Source organism: Lygodium microphyllum, chromosome 15, assembly GCF_053477565.2.
Source record: "Lygodium microphyllum isolate KBCC chromosome 15, Lygodium_microphyllum_v1.1.10, whole genome shotgun sequence".
Lineage (NCBI taxonomy): Eukaryota > Viridiplantae > Streptophyta > Polypodiopsida > Schizaeales > Lygodiaceae > Lygodium > Lygodium microphyllum.
The window spans coordinates 99,629,322-99,646,167 of record NC_141149.1 but is presented as its reverse complement, the minus strand read 5'-3'; the positions used below and the strand labels follow the sequence as shown (position 1 = coordinate 99,646,167).

Genomic DNA, 16,846 nt, shown 5'->3' with positions numbered 1-16,846 from the left:
CATGCCAAATATTTTATGTATTTGGCACCCGCACACACAAGCACACTCTATCTGCCTCTCTTTCATGCCAAATATTTTATATATCTGGCACCCGCACACACATGTACACTCTCTATCTCCCCCCCTCTCTCTCTCTCATGCACATGCTTTATATATTTTCCTCTCTCTCTCTCTCTCTCTCTCTCTCTCTCTCTCTCTCTCTCTCTCATATATAGCATACACCCCCGCACTAAGTCTTTCAATGACACCCACATATCGTACATGTGTAGATAGCTTTGGAAATGGCTCCAAGTGCTACACCAAACACAAAGGTCTGCATATATGTATCCTCCCTCTCTGCTAAACCTATGATGTACTACACAAGTTGTCGGTTCTTGATGTTGAAGAAGAAAGACATTTGCAATGGCATTGGCAATTGCTACCATGTTCTTGCTATCACCCATGCAAATGGCCAAATATAAAGCACGCCTATCCATTGCAACAATGACCATGAGGCTAGCTAGATATATGTTTTGGATAACTTGGTCTTGCAAGACTATATTGTCGAACAAGGAAATAGGCCTACATTGTAGCCTTCCCCCACTGTAGCCTCACCCAAAACCCTTGCAGCGTTGAGAAAACAATAATAACTATGGAAGCCTCACCACCCCCTAGATATTGTGAAAAACAAAACCATCCCTATCATGCTTGATGTGGAAGGGGAGGGGATACGACAATCCTCTTATGCTATAAGTGATGCCAGGAGGCATATTCCACGGTGGATTCCGTGAGGTTTTACGGTGGATTCCGTAAGATTTTATTACCGGGGCTCATACACAAAGTGGATTCTTTGTGCGAGAAGTCGATGGGAAGGCCTATCCTTTTCGGGCGTTTTGTTAATTTAGTGTGTACATGGGTGATTCCATAGCGGGTGATTCCGCAAAATACATATTTAAATTAATAAACGTTTATGAGTTTAGAGTGCGCACTTGTGATAAATTAAGGTTAGGATTGATTTCTAACCAATTTATTTATGTAGCTGAAGACTACTAGGTATTCACTTTTGTCGGTTTAATTGTACTATTTTACTAACAATTGTGAATGCTTCAGTTGATGTGTAGAGATAGCAGCGGTGGCAGTGGAAAGCATTGGAGGATATCATGTATTTAAATTTATCGTCAATATTTTGATGGGTGCGTGTCTTAGGCATGGCGCCTATATTTTATCGCGCTTATTTATCAAGGCGCTTGATATTTATTTATTATTTTTGTATGCGCATGGGCGCACGATTTAGATATTTGTATTTGGACATTGTGTTTGGGTACGCTTGACTTCTTGGGCGTCCATTAGCTTTAATTCTTTATTGGCACAAAAGCAAACTCAAAAGATAAAGCGTGCTATTTTGTAATTTGGGCTATTATTTGAGCTTGAAGATGATTAATATATGAAATACATGCTTTGTGGAGCGCTCACACAAGGCATGGGGGAGATTGCACCCAATTGGTCTCTTGTTCATGTCGTGCAAGCTTTCTACATTGATTTGTGTGCAAAAAGTAGAGTTCTTTTGTTCTTGGGGACCTTCTGACGCTCAATACGTGCGCTTACGGCATCCGATCTGTGCACCAATAAGTGTAGCTGAGTATATAATGTATTCGCGGGGTTGATATCGAGTGTTATGTCATTTGCTTCAAAATACAAGCGCTATAGAGATAGTGGAGAAGATCCCAATTTTGTTTGATGGCAATGTGACGCATGAGCTTCCATAGTAGACAACATGTGTCCAATGGAGGGTATGGAACAAAAGTATGATAGCCATTGCTAGACAAATCATGCATCAACATCGATGGCATTCCTTGGTACTATTCACCAAAGCAAATGCATCGAAGAACTAGAGTGTCCAAATAGAAATTGTGCTAGCCAGTCGATTTTTGGCTCCTCAAACCAGGTGCCATGGATAGGTACAAGATTCTTCATTCGCTCTACTATCATTAAAATGATTGCGGAGTCGCATGACATGGTTTTGGTACCCTATTACAAGCAAACCATACTAATTAAGTCCTAATACATGCCATGTAGATAAACTTAATACCAACATACCAGCTGTCAAAATGTCGGCTGATGCACAACAGATGAAGTAGCCACCAACTAGAGGGCTATCTGCACAATGAACAATGTAATGCAAGGAAGAGAGAGATCTTGCTTATTTCATTGGGAACAAAGTCTCCAAATACACATATCACAGTATGTGCACAAGAGTTTCCAAGATGAGCATAAGTGCTTGTGCCGCATGTGGAGGTGTGCAACCATGGAAGATGATGCAACACTGCAATATTGATTCATTCAAGCTTGATGGGCCTCAGGGAAGATTGCGGATTGCAATATACCAACAATGGATTGTTGGTTCAATTGGTGGCATATCAGATATCCACTTTGGAGATAATACTTTGCAAGGGTAAGACTAGTTCGTAATAGTAGGATGTGTTGTTTGGTGCATTTGTTTTCTCATGCTTTGTACCCTCTCATGATGTATTTTTGTCCAGGTGTGATGTATTTTTTTCCAAGGATAATGAGTCCTTATGGCAGGAAAAGGACACATTGATTCATAAGGTTCATGACTTGGAAAGGTGGAGGACATTGCTCATATGTCAACCATGAACCTAGCAGAGCCAATGCATGCAAGTTGGTTGGCAGGGGAGGGATTCAAGGGATCTATCAGCTTGTATGATGCACGTGTCAATGATTTGGCCAATGCTCTACTATAGAGCACAAAACAGTATGCATTCATTGGTGGAAAGTTCCATGGTGTAGGACCCAGTGCAGAGAAGCTTTTGAGTTGACTACAACAAGGAATTAGCCCCACACCTCAAGCAACAACAAGGATAGTTAAGGAGGTGGCAAGAGGAACAAGAAAACATAAGATTGATAGGAAAGTGGGGTCAGAGAAAGCCAATGCCTCTCATAGACTTGAGTATGTGATCGATAACATACCTAGAAGAAAGGGCATAAGAAAATTAAACTTTGAGGACCCTTTAATGTTCGACCAATCAAAGACCGTATCACCAAAATCTTCAAAGAAAATGGTGGTGGAGATAGTCCTTCATGACATTGTTTGGGCTATAATAAGGATTCCAGCTTGCAGTCAAATGCATTGTCAAGGATGTTTGGGAGCTAGAGAGGGAAAATGCAAAAAACCAATAAAAAAGCACAACGCATGGGGTGCCTACACTTTCTTTTTAGGGCATCATGGAGTGGTCCAGCTCAATAGGAGAAGCTAGTAATCAACATGGAATGCGGTGTCAGTTTATGTGGTTCCATAATGATAGTGTGGACCATACACAGAACATTTGTTATTCCATTCTTCACGCACCACCCAAAGTTTCACAAGTATGGCTAGTGGCACGAGGCACAAATTTGATAGCAAAAGAAATCCACATATTGGAGAGTAGTGTGTTTATTTTACAAAAGGCAGCACAAGAGGTGGATGCTAATGAGGGCTCATGCAGATATCAAAGAGGTGTTTCACAAGCTACAAGGAAAAGGATAGACTTGGCATTGGCTCTAGATGCAATTGTGAAGGGCCACACAATGGTGAAGCCCGTGAAGCATGAGCTTTTCAAACTAAAGACACCTAACTCAAGTATCCTGCATGAGTGATACGATGTGCATGTGTCACAAATGGAAAAGCGTATTTGGCATACAAGCACCTATACTATGTGTACCTTTGCGTATTTGGAATGGATGCAAATGCCAACATATTTATACACCAATCCACACTCACTGAAGAAAACTTGCACATTGTATTTAGAAGCATAACTTTTCCAATACCACTTACACTATGACCAATAATGCAATGCCAACACTACCTCTTAACACAAATGCATTTTATTTTGTTGAGAAAGTACCGTTATACGATTCAGTTGGATAGCTTATGCCAAAAATTTAACAAGCTTTTGGTGACCTTCTCTCTCTTAATTTATCAAGCAAAAGCAATATTTCTAGAGCTAACATAATATAAATATACATTTCGATTGCTTGTACGAATTGTCTTGTATCAAATTCATTGGGGGGAGGGAGAGAGGGGAAAGAGGGGAGGGAGCTATCAATCCATTGCAATTAAAGTTCTAAAAACACAGTGGCTGCACAAGTGTTTGCATTATGTGTGTGAGAGAGAGAGAGAGAGAGAGAGAGAGAGAGAGAGAGAGAGAGAGAGAGAGAGAGAGAGAGAGAGAGAGAGAGAGAGAGAGAGAGAGAGAGAGAGAGAGAGAGAGAGAGAGAGAGAGAGAGAGAGAGAGGTGTGGGCTGTGGTGTACCGTTCTAGGGTGATCACATGAATGTACCCACATTACGTGCTAGAGAAAGAGAATCATTTACACAAGGTAGAGTGCTATTTGATCGAGTGTGTTATAAAAAGAAAAAGGGATTATACACATAGAGAGAGAATTTGAGAATGAGAGATGAGAGAGAGAGAGAAAGAGAGGTACATAGAGTGAAGGTAGTGGTGGCGATCGTGGAGGTGGTGAGGGTAGTGGTAGTGGTGATAAGGTGGCGGCAGTAGTGGTGGTAGAGATGGTGGTGGCAGTAGTGGTGGCGACAATGGTGGTGGTGATGGTGGTGGATGTGGAAATATCTAGGGGTGGAATAAGTGGGCTATATAGAATAAGAAATGGAGGTTGCTCAAAAAAGCTCACTCAAATGCTTGCTCAAAAAGCTCGCTTTTTGCCCTTCCTCAACAAAACGGATGGTTGCATTAAGAACACAAGAACAAGATGAGGATGACATAGAAAGTACAATGGTTAAAGATGCAAAGAGCTTATGGTGATAAGGAAGAGAGCTAGAAGATGGAGCCAATTACAAAGATTGGCAAGAAGGTGAGAAATACTAGCACAAAGCTTTGCACAAAAAACTTACAATTCCTTAATTCACTTGGTGCCTCTTAGATAGGAAAAGAAGTATATCTGAAGCATCATGTCATTTATGGCCACCCTTCACCCAAGCTCTCATACAATGTGTATAAGATACCGTATTCTCTCCACTATATACAAGTAGAAGCAAAATTTTACAAACCCAACTATTCATTGTGGCATTTTGATAGCACTATATGGGATGTGCATGTATCCATGGAGGATTGTCAATATATGACAACGATATAAAAAGAAATGTCTAAAGATTCCAATTTAGATGTATATTCAATTGGAAGAAATCCCGGCCAAGCTCAAGATATGGCCACAACAAAGCTACAATGGCAATCTATGTGGTGTCCTTTCTTATAGAATGAATGAGGGAGCACCTTTTCATCAAAGTGCACAAATGATGATACCTTGAGAATATCACGACAAAAGCTTTTCATTCATCCCCTTTTGATTATGACAAAACGTACCACGTGCGAATTGGTGGCCATTTATTGCTTGCATGTACCAGATTTATGTAGGCAAAATTGAAGAAGAGACATCCTATCTTGATTCTGGACCTCTTGATTCTAGTTATGGTGTTAGAACTGCAATGGGAGGTGGCTATCTTAGAGGTTTGATAATTGTTACTAGAGTAGGAGATAATCGATGCTTGACTTTAGTGGAAGGGCTAACTAATGTCATGTTACGTATAGAGATAGATGTATAATATGTGTGAATGTTTGTAGACTTTAGTGGAAGAGCTAACATTATGTTAAATATAGAGATAAATGTAGGGTAGAGGAGCCAGTAGAATAACACCTCAACAAAGGTACTTCGATATGCTAAAATATTTGACGATTCCCATCCATTTTAAGCTCCACAAGGTTCGTGATGTAGTTTCTTGTTCTTTGAACCTGCTTTTTAACCGGGTCTTTCCTTCCTGCATAGATGTATATGAATGTATGTATTATGTAGTGCGGGTATGTGCATGTGGGACAATGCATGTATGCATGTACGTATCAGAGAGAGAGGGTGTGTGTTTGGGTGTGTATACTGCTCGTCCTCTCGGGATGCGTACATGGCCAGCCCCAAGCAGTGGCTGGCCGTGGATGAATCAGCCAAGTCGCTGCTCGCAAGGGTTCTCTCTCGTCGCATACCACCCCTCACCTCCGTTCCCCCGCTTCACAGAGTGCCCCTCCATTCTGGCCATGTCTTGGAGATCGTGGGACCTTCGGGCTCGGCCAAGTCAGAGTTGCTCATCCAGGTCAGTCCACCCTTTGCTACAAATGATCCTTTCATAGCCTCGTGCATGTGTCTGTAAAGAAGGATATCACTCGTTGCATAGCCAAAAGGAATGTCAGGTAAAGTATTTCCAAGGGGCTGCTGCGCCAATACAGGCAGCTCCTTAGGAGAAAAAACCCTAATTTACAGAAGTCTTCAATGTTGGGGCCCCCTATTTGCATTGCGCTGGTCCTCCAAGTCAAGATGAAACGCGTATTTTCTTACAGAAGCACCAAAAAGGAGCTCTTATTTTTGGGATGTTACACTATTTGTTGACAATAATCAATTCCCATGGCTTTCTAAATTATGTCCATGGCAACATTCCTGCCTACTGCATGTCCCGATTGAAGTTGACAACATTTCCTTCCAATGCATGTGCTTGGATTCATAAATCGTGAAAAAAGCCTTAAAGAGCCTCTACATCGCCATAGTTCCAATGTATATGTATTGTGCAACCACCTTTGATACGCAAGGGAAGTCCTTATGGCCCTTAACATTGTGGGAATTAGCTGATTAGTAGTGCTGCAACTAGTACTTTGCATCCTCTTGGTGTCTTTTTTCCACTTGTTCAAAAGCCAATGTAGCTTATGCCTCAAAGAATGATCCAAATTGTTTATAGGTAGCGTCTCAAAAGGATGAGCTTCTAATGGAGTAAGGGTGAGGTACATCTAGGTCCACACCAAGGCATCCCAAGCTTTCATTGATGTATCGCATGGTATTCAAACTTTGATCTCTCTTCCATGTAAGGGAAGCTTCCTTTAAAAAACTTGTACCTGCGATTTGTGCCAGTGAGCAAACATGCATTTTACATTCTTGGACATCTTGAATGGGCACTTGCATTATTGGTTATAGCCTTGGGTCATGAGTGACTTGGTGCAAATGCACTAAGGGTGCAATAATGTTAGGGTTGTTGAGTCTTATAAATAGAATGCAAGGTCCATTTTTGTACATTCATTGCTTGATCATTGTGCTTGGACTTTAGGTCCAACAGTCACTGCATCTGTACACCAAGATGGTGTGAATTGGTAATATGGGACACCAACTCTTAGGATGCGAGCATGGCTTGGTACCCTCTCGTGGTACCCTCTCGGCCTTAAGCTTTGAGGTGAGCCCATTTGGATCTAGGGCTTGGAGTTGAGTCTGATAGCCATTTATGGTTTACTTATCGTTGGCACAGTTTGTGTTGTGTCTTATGCATAGATTGGATCCTAGGGGAACGTTTCATGGTATTAGGGCATCTAACTTGCTCTTTGGCACAAGATCCAGTAACATGCACAAAATCTTATTCTCTCACGGGACTGTGATGGTTAGCACTTGATGGTATGGGATGCTTCTAGCGAGAGGGGCAAAGATGTGAGGCACATGTTGTATGTTGCGTATTATATCCTTGGTCATTCGGATGGGTGGTAGTAGCATTGGCCACAATGGTCATGAAGTGATTTAGTGCGGAGAGAGAGAGAGAGAGAGAGAGAGAGAGAGAGAGAGAGAGAGAGAGAGAGAATATAAAATTTAAAAGAGAGAGAGGGAGAGAAGAAAAAAAGGAAAATTAGGAGAAAGGAGAGAAGAAAAGGGGGTGGAGAGAGAGGAGAAGAAAGAGAGAGAATATGAACATAAAGAGAGAGAATTATATGTAGGAAGAAGATAAAATTTACATACTTTAAGATAGACTAAGGGGGGAGAGAGAGAAAAAGAGAGAGTTATAGAGAGAGGAAAGATAAAATTTAAAAAGAGATAAGAAAGAGAGAGAGAGAGAGAGAGAGAGAGAGAGAGAGAGAGAGAGAGAGAGAGAGAGAGAGAGAGAGAGAGAGAGAGAGGAAAAGCGCATCACAGATGTCCAAACACATTACACCACTGTGACCAATGCTACTAGTATCCATCTGGATGTCCAAGGATATCACATGTTGGGTATGATGAGAAGTTTTTCTTGTCTAGTACTCATGCTTGGGATAGTGGAAGGGTTCTTGTTTGCATAAGTTTCTTGGATATGTGTTGACGATTAGGGCCTAGAGTACTACCACACTTGATGGCCATGGCCATCGAATGTTGGGAGATTTATGCATGTTGATAAAAATTAAAAGTTCATAACATCTAAATATTGAATAGTTATGGTTTTTGATATTGATGTGAAAGAAGATGTTAATGTCAAAGTGAGAGAGAAGAATATGTTGTGGAGAGAGAGGAACATATTGAGGAGAGAGTATTTTAAAGGGATTGAATGAAGTTGAGAGAGAGAGAGAGAGAGAGAGAGAGAGAGGATTGCCACTTGTAGCCAATTGATGGGTTGAGGTAATTGTGATGCTTGTGGTTGAGGTTGTTGATGAGTTGAGCAGAAGCAAAGAGAGTATGCATATCAATCGAGGTGCAGTAGGAGTTTGGTGAACAATGGGTGTGAGAGTGAGAATCGGCAGATAGGTGCGTACCAGTGTGGTACACACAAAGAATAAAAGAATGCATTTATACTTAGGATATGGTACACTTTCACTCGCAAGGATGAGTTCACATGTGTAAAGTAATATACACACGGGAGAGCGTAAGGGGCCTTTACACCCAACAACCTCCCACTTAAAGGTCCTAAGTGAACCTTTAACCAACTCTCATAAGTCTAATGCAATGCTCATGTTGAGTCATCGCAAAACTTTTAGTGAGAACATCTGCAGGGTTATCCTGTGATTTGATCTTAGTCAGTGTGACTAGACCATCATCCAAAACGTGCATGATAAAATGATACCGAATATCAATATGTTTGATACGTGCATAAAACATGGCATTTTTAGCTAGACATACAACACTTTGGCTATCACATCCAAGTATAGGTGTTTTGGTGGGCAGCTCGAAATCCTTGACCAAATGACCAAGCCAAACAACTTCTTTTGAAGCTTTAGTGGCTGAAATATATTTAGCCTCAGTGGTAGAGAGTGGTACTATTTTTTGTAATCTAGAGCTTGCCCCACCAATCAAGGTAAATATGTATCCACTAGTAGACTTGCGAGTATCCAAGTCACCTGCCATATCTGCATCACAATACCCTTGCAGATCTAACGTACCCTTTCCATAGCAAATACATTTTCTTTGTGCGCCCTTAAGGTACCGTAAGATACATTTCACTGCTTCCCAATGTGCTTTGCCAGGATTTGATATAAACTTGCTTACTACTTCCACTGCACGAGCAATGTCAGGTCTAGTGGCAACCATAGTATACATAAGTGAACCACAAGGTGAAGCATAAGGAACACCCTTCATAGAGCTGGTTGCCTTATCATCTTTTGGGCAATTTGCTTTGCTAAGCGTAAGATATGGTGGTAAACGAACACCAAGGGGCTTAGCACCTGCCATAGAAAAACGATCAAGTACTTTGTTGATGTACTTTTCTTGTGAGAGAAATAAGAGCTGCTACTCTCTATTTCTTGTCACATGCATGCCCAAAATGTGTTTAGCTGCACCAAGTTCTTCATGGTAATTTTTCAATGAATTAATTTGGCTTTTATGCTTACCAGCAATAAGCATATCATCCATATAAAGCACAAGTATAATAAGGCTTTCATCATTGGCCTTCTTAATATATAAGCAATGATCTGCATTACTTCTTTAAAACCCATGTGAGAGCATGAAGGCATCAAACTTTTTATACCATTGTCTAGAAGCCTGTTTCAAACCATACAAGCTTCTCTTAAGTTTACATTCCAAATGCTCCTTTCCTTGTATAACAAAACCTTGAGGCTGTTTTATCTACAGCTCTTCTTCCAGATCACCATGTAGGAATGTTGTTCTAACATCCATTTGTCCAGTTCAAGATCCATAGATGCTACAATGGCAAATAATACCCGAAGAGTGGTCATTTTGACAACAAGAGAAAAGACTTCCTGAAAATCAATGCTCTCTTTTTGTGTATAGCCCTTAGGCACAAGTCTGGCTTTGTATTTGGGTTTGCCATCCACACATTTGATTTTATAGACCCATTTGTTAGGAATGGCTTTCCTATCCTTGGGTAATGGAACCAAATCCCAAGTATCATTCTGATACAATGACTTCATTTCTTCTTGCATAGCTAGCTCCCACTTTTTCTTTAATTCACATGATAAAGCCTCTTTATACGTAAGAGGCTCACCTTCATTTGTGAGCAAAATGCAGTCCAAAGAGGGATCAAACCTTTGTATAGGCCTTCTGACACGTGTAGACCTTCTTACCCAATGACCTGTGTTATCAGGTAATGGATCCATATCCAAAGGAATGTCAATGACCTTGTTATTTGGCTGCTGAATTGCATATTCAGGTTGCTGTAATAATACAAATTCAGGCTACTGTAATTCATTTTCAGCATGCTGATTTTCAGCATCCCCTTGCTGCCCATTTTCATCTAGCTTGATGATGATACGCTAATTATCATAATCAATATCAAATGGACCTGAATTTTCAGCAGTTGACAGCTGTTCAAGAGGCTGATCATGCTGAAATTTCACTTTCTTTTTGTCTGAGTCATTAGATGTGACATTTTTCAGGAGCTTTGGCTCATTAAATATCACATCCCAGCTACATAGTATCTTTTTTATGCTTGGAATCCAAACTCTATTGTCTATTTCACCTTCATCTCCATAACCCATGAAGATGCCTCTATGAAATTTCATGTCAAGTTTGATCTTGCTATCTACATGTACATGTATGTTGAGAGTCATCTCTTGCCATGTGGCAGCAGTTGGACTGTTTGGCAGCTGACTTGATTATTTCAAGTATTTTTCTGGCATTCTTTTTAGCCTTTATAAGGCTGAGTTTCTAGCAGTCTTGTACATTGGTATTTGACAGATTTCAGCTTGCTGGTGATGGAGATAGCACTTAGGGCTGACGGAGATCGAGGTTCTCAAGGTGGAGACATACGCAAATAATCTCTCTGCACTCGTGTATAATTCTGTATCCTTATACAACATTCTTCATTGCTGATTTTCTGTGTTTCGCTGTCTCTTTCTCTCTCTGTTCACTCTTTGTCATGGTCATTCACTCCCGCATTGCTTCACTCTAACATGATATCAGAGCATTGAAGAAGGTGAACCTATCTCAAGAGGAGTTTTAGCGCGACACAAGGCTGTGTTTTTAGCGTTTAAGTGTGAGGAGGTGGACTGCGCATTAGAACAAGGCTGAGGCGAGCGTGGGCGTGCGAGAAAAGAGAAGATTTGATGAAGCTGTTATTGTTAGAGAAGGAAGAAGGCTGAGTTTTTGGCCTTCAAGTGCAAATTTTATGTTTTCATCACCTCCGACGGCTGAAGAAGGTTCGGGATATGAAGATAAGAGCCCTAGTAGGCTGCGCTTTCATAGTTAGAGGGGGTTTCTTTTGCATTTGTGCAGGCATTGCCGGTGAAGATGTCTACAGAGACTGACATGGAGCTCCAGGTGATCATGGACTGGAAGGTGCTTGTCTTACCGGCTCTTCCTTCAGATCAAAAGCTCGATGGCGACAATTACCGCATATGGTGTGTGATGATGTTGGCCATATTGGAGTCTTATGATTTGACGGAGCTTGTGATGGAGGAGATCAACCGGCCCTCGGTGAGAGATGAGTTCAAACTCTCTTCAAACGCTCATGTGGAGTTGACCAAGGCCCTGTCTCATTGGGACAAGCTGAATGCAAGGATTCGTTCTTTTCTTTTTCTGTCTTGTACAACAGCCGTGATAGCCCATATGTTGCACTTGATGGTGGCTTGGGAGATATGGCTGGAGCTTGACCAGATGTACAACCGGATGACCCTTATGAGGGGGGTTTCTTTGGAGATGCAGATGCGAACCCTATTCGTAAATAAGTCTTCTTTGCTTCGGGAGAACACATCAACCAGCTTCTGTAGCTTCACATGCAGGTTCAAAATTGGGGAAGCCCATTTTCTCCCAAGACATGGCGATCACTTTATTGTCCCAGTTGCCGCCACGATTCGGTACTTTTTATTCCGCTTTTATTGCTTCAAGGTGGGAGTTGACTCTTCATTGAGAAGAATTAGTTCCTATGGTCTTGGACCAAGAGGAATAGTTGAAGGGACAGAATACTTCCAAATCGGAGGCATTGATTGGTTAAGCCTCTCAGAAGAAGGGGAAGAACCAAAAGAAGAAGAAGGAGAACAACAAATCTAAGAAGGACAAAGAGAAAGAATTGACATGCCATATTTGTGGTAAGACTAGCCATTGGAAGAAGGATTGCCTTGACAAGGACAAGAAGGACACCAAGAAGAAGGACACAAAGGATTTTGGAGTGGTGGTTGCACCCTCATCAATTGCTTTTCTACACTTAGCGGTCATTGAGGACTCTACACCGAAGACTTTTGATGCTGCGATGACAGCTCCCAAGGCTCGAGAGTGGATCGTGGGGACAGTGGTGCCTCACGGCACATGACTCCTTCGACAGTTGGTGTTGCCCATCTGCGACCCTCTCGTGGGCAAATTCTCATAGGAGATAGCTCTTCTGTGCCTATTGCTGCATAGGGTGAGATGCAGCTGATTCCAGATGGACGTGGTGGTATTCACACTTCCGAGGTGTTGCATGTGCCAAGTTTAGGGTATCATTTGCTTTCAGTACATAAGATTTGTTCTCTTGGTCTCTTGGTGGAGTTTGACAGTGATGCTGTTTACGTTCTTGATCGTGGATCGAGGACGGTTCTCTCTTCAGGGTATGAGGAGAATGGCATCTAAAAATTGAAGTCTTCTTTTGCTCTTACCTCTCTTCTTCTTACCTCTCAGACATAGTTTGAGCTATGGCATGCCCGGTTTGGCCACTTGAACTATGAGTATCTTCAAAAGGCGTCGCGAGGATCGCTTGTTCGAGGTTTGCTGGACATAGTGTTGAGCTAGCAGCCATGTGTCTCCTGCATTTGTAGGAAGCAGCATAGAGATGCGATTCCCAACAAAGCTTTGAGACGGTCTACTTCACTTGTGGAGCTTGTATCTACGGATCTTTATGGTGCGATGAGGAATGAGTCCTTGAAGGGGAGCTTGTACTTCATGTTGATCGTAGATGACTACAACAAGATGACATGGGCCTACTTCTTGACGTTGAAGTCGGAGGCTTTCTTCCACTTCTGGGATTGGCTTCTCCTTCGAGGAGAACCAATCGGGCCGAAGATTGAAGACGTTGCGATTCGACAAGGGTGGTGAATTTGTTTCTAACGAGTTTGCTCGTTTTTGTGTAGATAGAGGCATTCACCAAGAGTTTGCTAATACCAACACTCCTCAAGAGAATGGCATTTTGGAGTGGAAGAACCAAAGTGTGATCGAGATGGCACGCACCATGATGGAGCACTGATAGACACCTCAGTTTCTATGGGCCGAGGCAATGGCTATGGTAGTCCACATCCTAAATCGATTCCCCACTTCGGCCGTTGACAAGATGACACCTTTTGAGGCTTACTTTGGGACTAAGCCTGATGTCTCTTATTTCAGGATCTTTGGGTGTGACGCCTATGTGCACATCCCGAACATGCAATGTGACAAATTTGAGGCGGCTTCCTGACGACAGGTCTTTGTTGGCTACAACTCCTAGTCCCAAGGTTCACTTGTATGATCCCGTCAAGCGGGATGTCTACACGAGCTGAGATGTGCGGTTTATGGAAGTTCCGGCCACAGGGGGGGTGAGGAGCACCCCGTACTTGGAGATCCAGGGGAGAGTTGGGCTCTCGAGATAGTTCCTTTGGAGCCAGAGCCTCTTGATGGAGATTTTTCTTTAGATTCTGAGTCTTCTCTTCCATCGACTACCTCAGTGGAGATCCCGCCAGTGGATGTACCTGAGTCTTAAGTAGATGGGGAGCACCAAGGAGAGATCCGGCCTCCTCCGTGTTGGGCCCGTGACACACCGTGATTTAGGAATCGAGGGGATCCGTGAGGAGTGGGAACCGCAAGATGGACCGCAGAGGTCACAGAGGCACCAGGCACATCCTATGGAGCTTGTTTGCTCTAACTACTGTTTGATGTCTCTTGTTATGCAGGATAGAGAGTCTACATCAATGAAGGAGGCTTTACAGTCTGATCATTGGCGGAAGGTGTTGGAAGCCGAGTTGGAGGCTATTCTTCAAGACCAAGTACCATAGTGATGGCTCGTTGGACAAGCACAAGGCTCATCTTGTTGCTAAGGGTTTTGCACAACGCCCAGGTGTTGACTTCCATGATACTTTTAACCCTACAGCTCGCATGGTGACTATTCGTGCTATTCTTGCCTTGGCTGGTTATAGGAGATGGCTTGTTTTTCAGTTGGATGTGAAGTCAGCTTTCTTGAATGGTGATTTGAAGGAGGAGATCTATGTAGAGCAGCCTCCTGGCTTTGGTTTCTCAGATGGGAAGGTTTACAGGTTAAAGAAGGCCTTGTATGGCCTGAAGCAGGCTCTGCGTGCTTGGAACGAGAAGATCGATTCGTTTCTCCAGGCCAAGTTGGGATATCGGCGCTCTAGGGCCGATCTGTAGCTTTATGTGCATACTTTTGAGGGAGGTCGTGTGTTGTTTGTTTTGTATGTTGATGATTGCAGGTGATCATACCCAGAAGGTCGAAGAGACAAAGGCAGCCCTACATTAGACGTTCAAGATGATGCATTTAGGACATCTTCATTTCTTTTTGGGCCATGAGATTTATCAGTCTCAAAGGGGGATTTTCATCTCTCAGCAGAGATATGTACAGGAGCTCTTGGTGACTTTTGAGATGGAGGATTGTCGATCCAAACTGGAAGGCCACTTCACATGCAGATTCTCCTTTGGCGGATGCTACTCGCTATCGTCAGTTGATTGGATCATTGATTTGGCTCCTCAACACATGGGTTGATCTATGTTTTGTTGTAGGTCTCTTGGCTGGGTTCATGAGTGCACCTCAACAGGTGCATTGGCAAGCTGCTTAGAGGATACTTTGGTTTCTGAGGGGGACCTCTAACCTCGGGCTTTTCTAACCAACAAGTACAAGTACTTCTGATCTTGTTCTTGCGGGTTGGAGTGATTCAGATTGGGTTGGCAATGTGGATCAACGGTGGTCTACTACAGGTTATTGTTTTACCTTGGGTACTGGTGCTATCTCTTGGAGTAGCAAGAAGCAGCCCACGGTAGCCCTATCTTCGGCTGAGGCAGAGTATCAGGTTGCGTCTTCTACTACATGTGAGACTGTGTGGTTTCGGCGGTTGTTGGAGGAGCTTGGCTGTCCCTAGACTCGTCCTACTATCTTGCGGTGCGACAATGAGTCGCATTGCTTTGGCATGAAATCTCGTATTCCATGTCCGGACGAAGCACATAGAGATCTAGTATCACTTCATTAGGGAAAAGCTTCTGGATACGACCATTGATGTGGAGTACTGTAAAAGTGAAGACAATCTTGCAGTTTTGTTTACAAAGGCACTTCCCCAGGCTTTACTTCATCGACATTCTAGATCGCTACATCTGCAACCTTGTCTAGGATCTGAGAGGGGGTGTTGAGAGTCATCTACTGCCATGTCAGCAATGCCACGTGGCAGTTTTGCCACGTAATAGCAGTCAGACTGTCTGACTGCAGTCGCAGTTGACCTGATTATTTCAAGTATTTTTCAGGCATTCTTTTCAGCCTTTATAAGGCGGAGTTTCTAGTAGTCTTGTGCATTGGTATTTGACAAATTTCAGACTGCTGGTGATGAAGATAGCACTCGGGGCTGATGGAGATCGAGGTTCTCAAGGTGGAGACATACGCATATATTCTCTCTGCACCCATGTATAATTCTGCATCCTTATACAACATTCTTCACTGCACATTTTCTACGTTTCACTATCTCTTTCTCTCTCTCTCTCCTCTCTGTGTTCACTCTTTTTCATGGTCATTCGCTTCTGCATTGCTTCACTTTGATAATGTACATAGCATTCACAGCCAAAGACTCTTAACTGGTCATATGAAGCAGGTTTGCCAGACCAATTCTCTTCAGAAATGCCACTTTCAAGTGCATGATGTGGAGAAGGTTGTAGATATGCACCGTGGTTTTAAGTGCCTCTTTCCAAAACGATTGCGGGAGATTAGCTGTGGACTGCCATCCTTTTCATTCTTTTTGCCTTTTGCATCACCCTGCTTCTTACGTTCTTGTGCCCTTTTAAAGTACGTGCAGTCGGGTTTTTTACGTCCTTTGTGACCACATTGATAACAAGTTACATCTTGTTGTTTTTTCTTGCTTTTGCTACGATTTTTGTTCTTATTTGCAGCGTTTGATCTTTTTTCAGTTCTTTCTTTTACATTGTAGGTTGATCCACTGTTTTCTTCACTTGCCTTGCGTCTAATCTCTTCATTGAGAATAGAAACGTGCATATCATCAAATGTCAAGTTGGGGTTATTGCTCAATGACACAACCAATACTTCCCATGAATCAGGCAAAGTCATGAGCAAGAAGATAGCCCTCAATTTAGGATCAAAAGTTGGCAAGCCTGCATCATGTAACTGACTCAAAATACTAGTGAAAGCATTCAAATGCTTTGAGACAGGCTTAGACTCATCAAGCTTCAAGTTGACCAACTTTCTCATGAGTTGTACGTGATTGGCAGGAGTTGTATTCTCATAAGTAGCCTTGAGTTTCTCCCAAACTGTATAGGTAGTATCAAGCCCCTTTATATCAACCAAGCTATCATCTGTGACTACCATTTTAATGTAAGTAATGGCCTTTTTATTCATTTTAGCCCCTGGCAAAGCAACAGGCTTATGTTTTGCCAAAGCATCATCACAATCCTTTAGAAAGAGTATACCT

At 42.5% G+C, this 16,846-nt stretch overlaps 1 protein-coding gene across 11 annotated transcripts in view; it reads left to right on the top strand.

Annotated features, from left to right (window-relative positions):
• Positions 1–5,797: 5,797 nt before the first annotated feature.
• Positions 5,798–16,846, top strand: part of XRCC2 (homolog of X-ray repair cross complementing 2 (XRCC2)) — a 145,738-nt gene continuing 134,689 nt past the window's right edge. For all 11 annotated transcript variants that reach the window (XR_015693359.1, XM_087694459.1, XM_087694460.1 and 8 more), the window contains exon 1: positions 5,798–6,132. Coding sequence is in view for 10 of the 11 variants with exons in the window: in XM_087694459.1 (XP_087550585.1) it covers positions 5,827–6,132 (306 nt within the window). In the remaining variant the exon portion in view is untranslated. The remainder of the gene's footprint in view (positions 6,133–16,846) is intronic.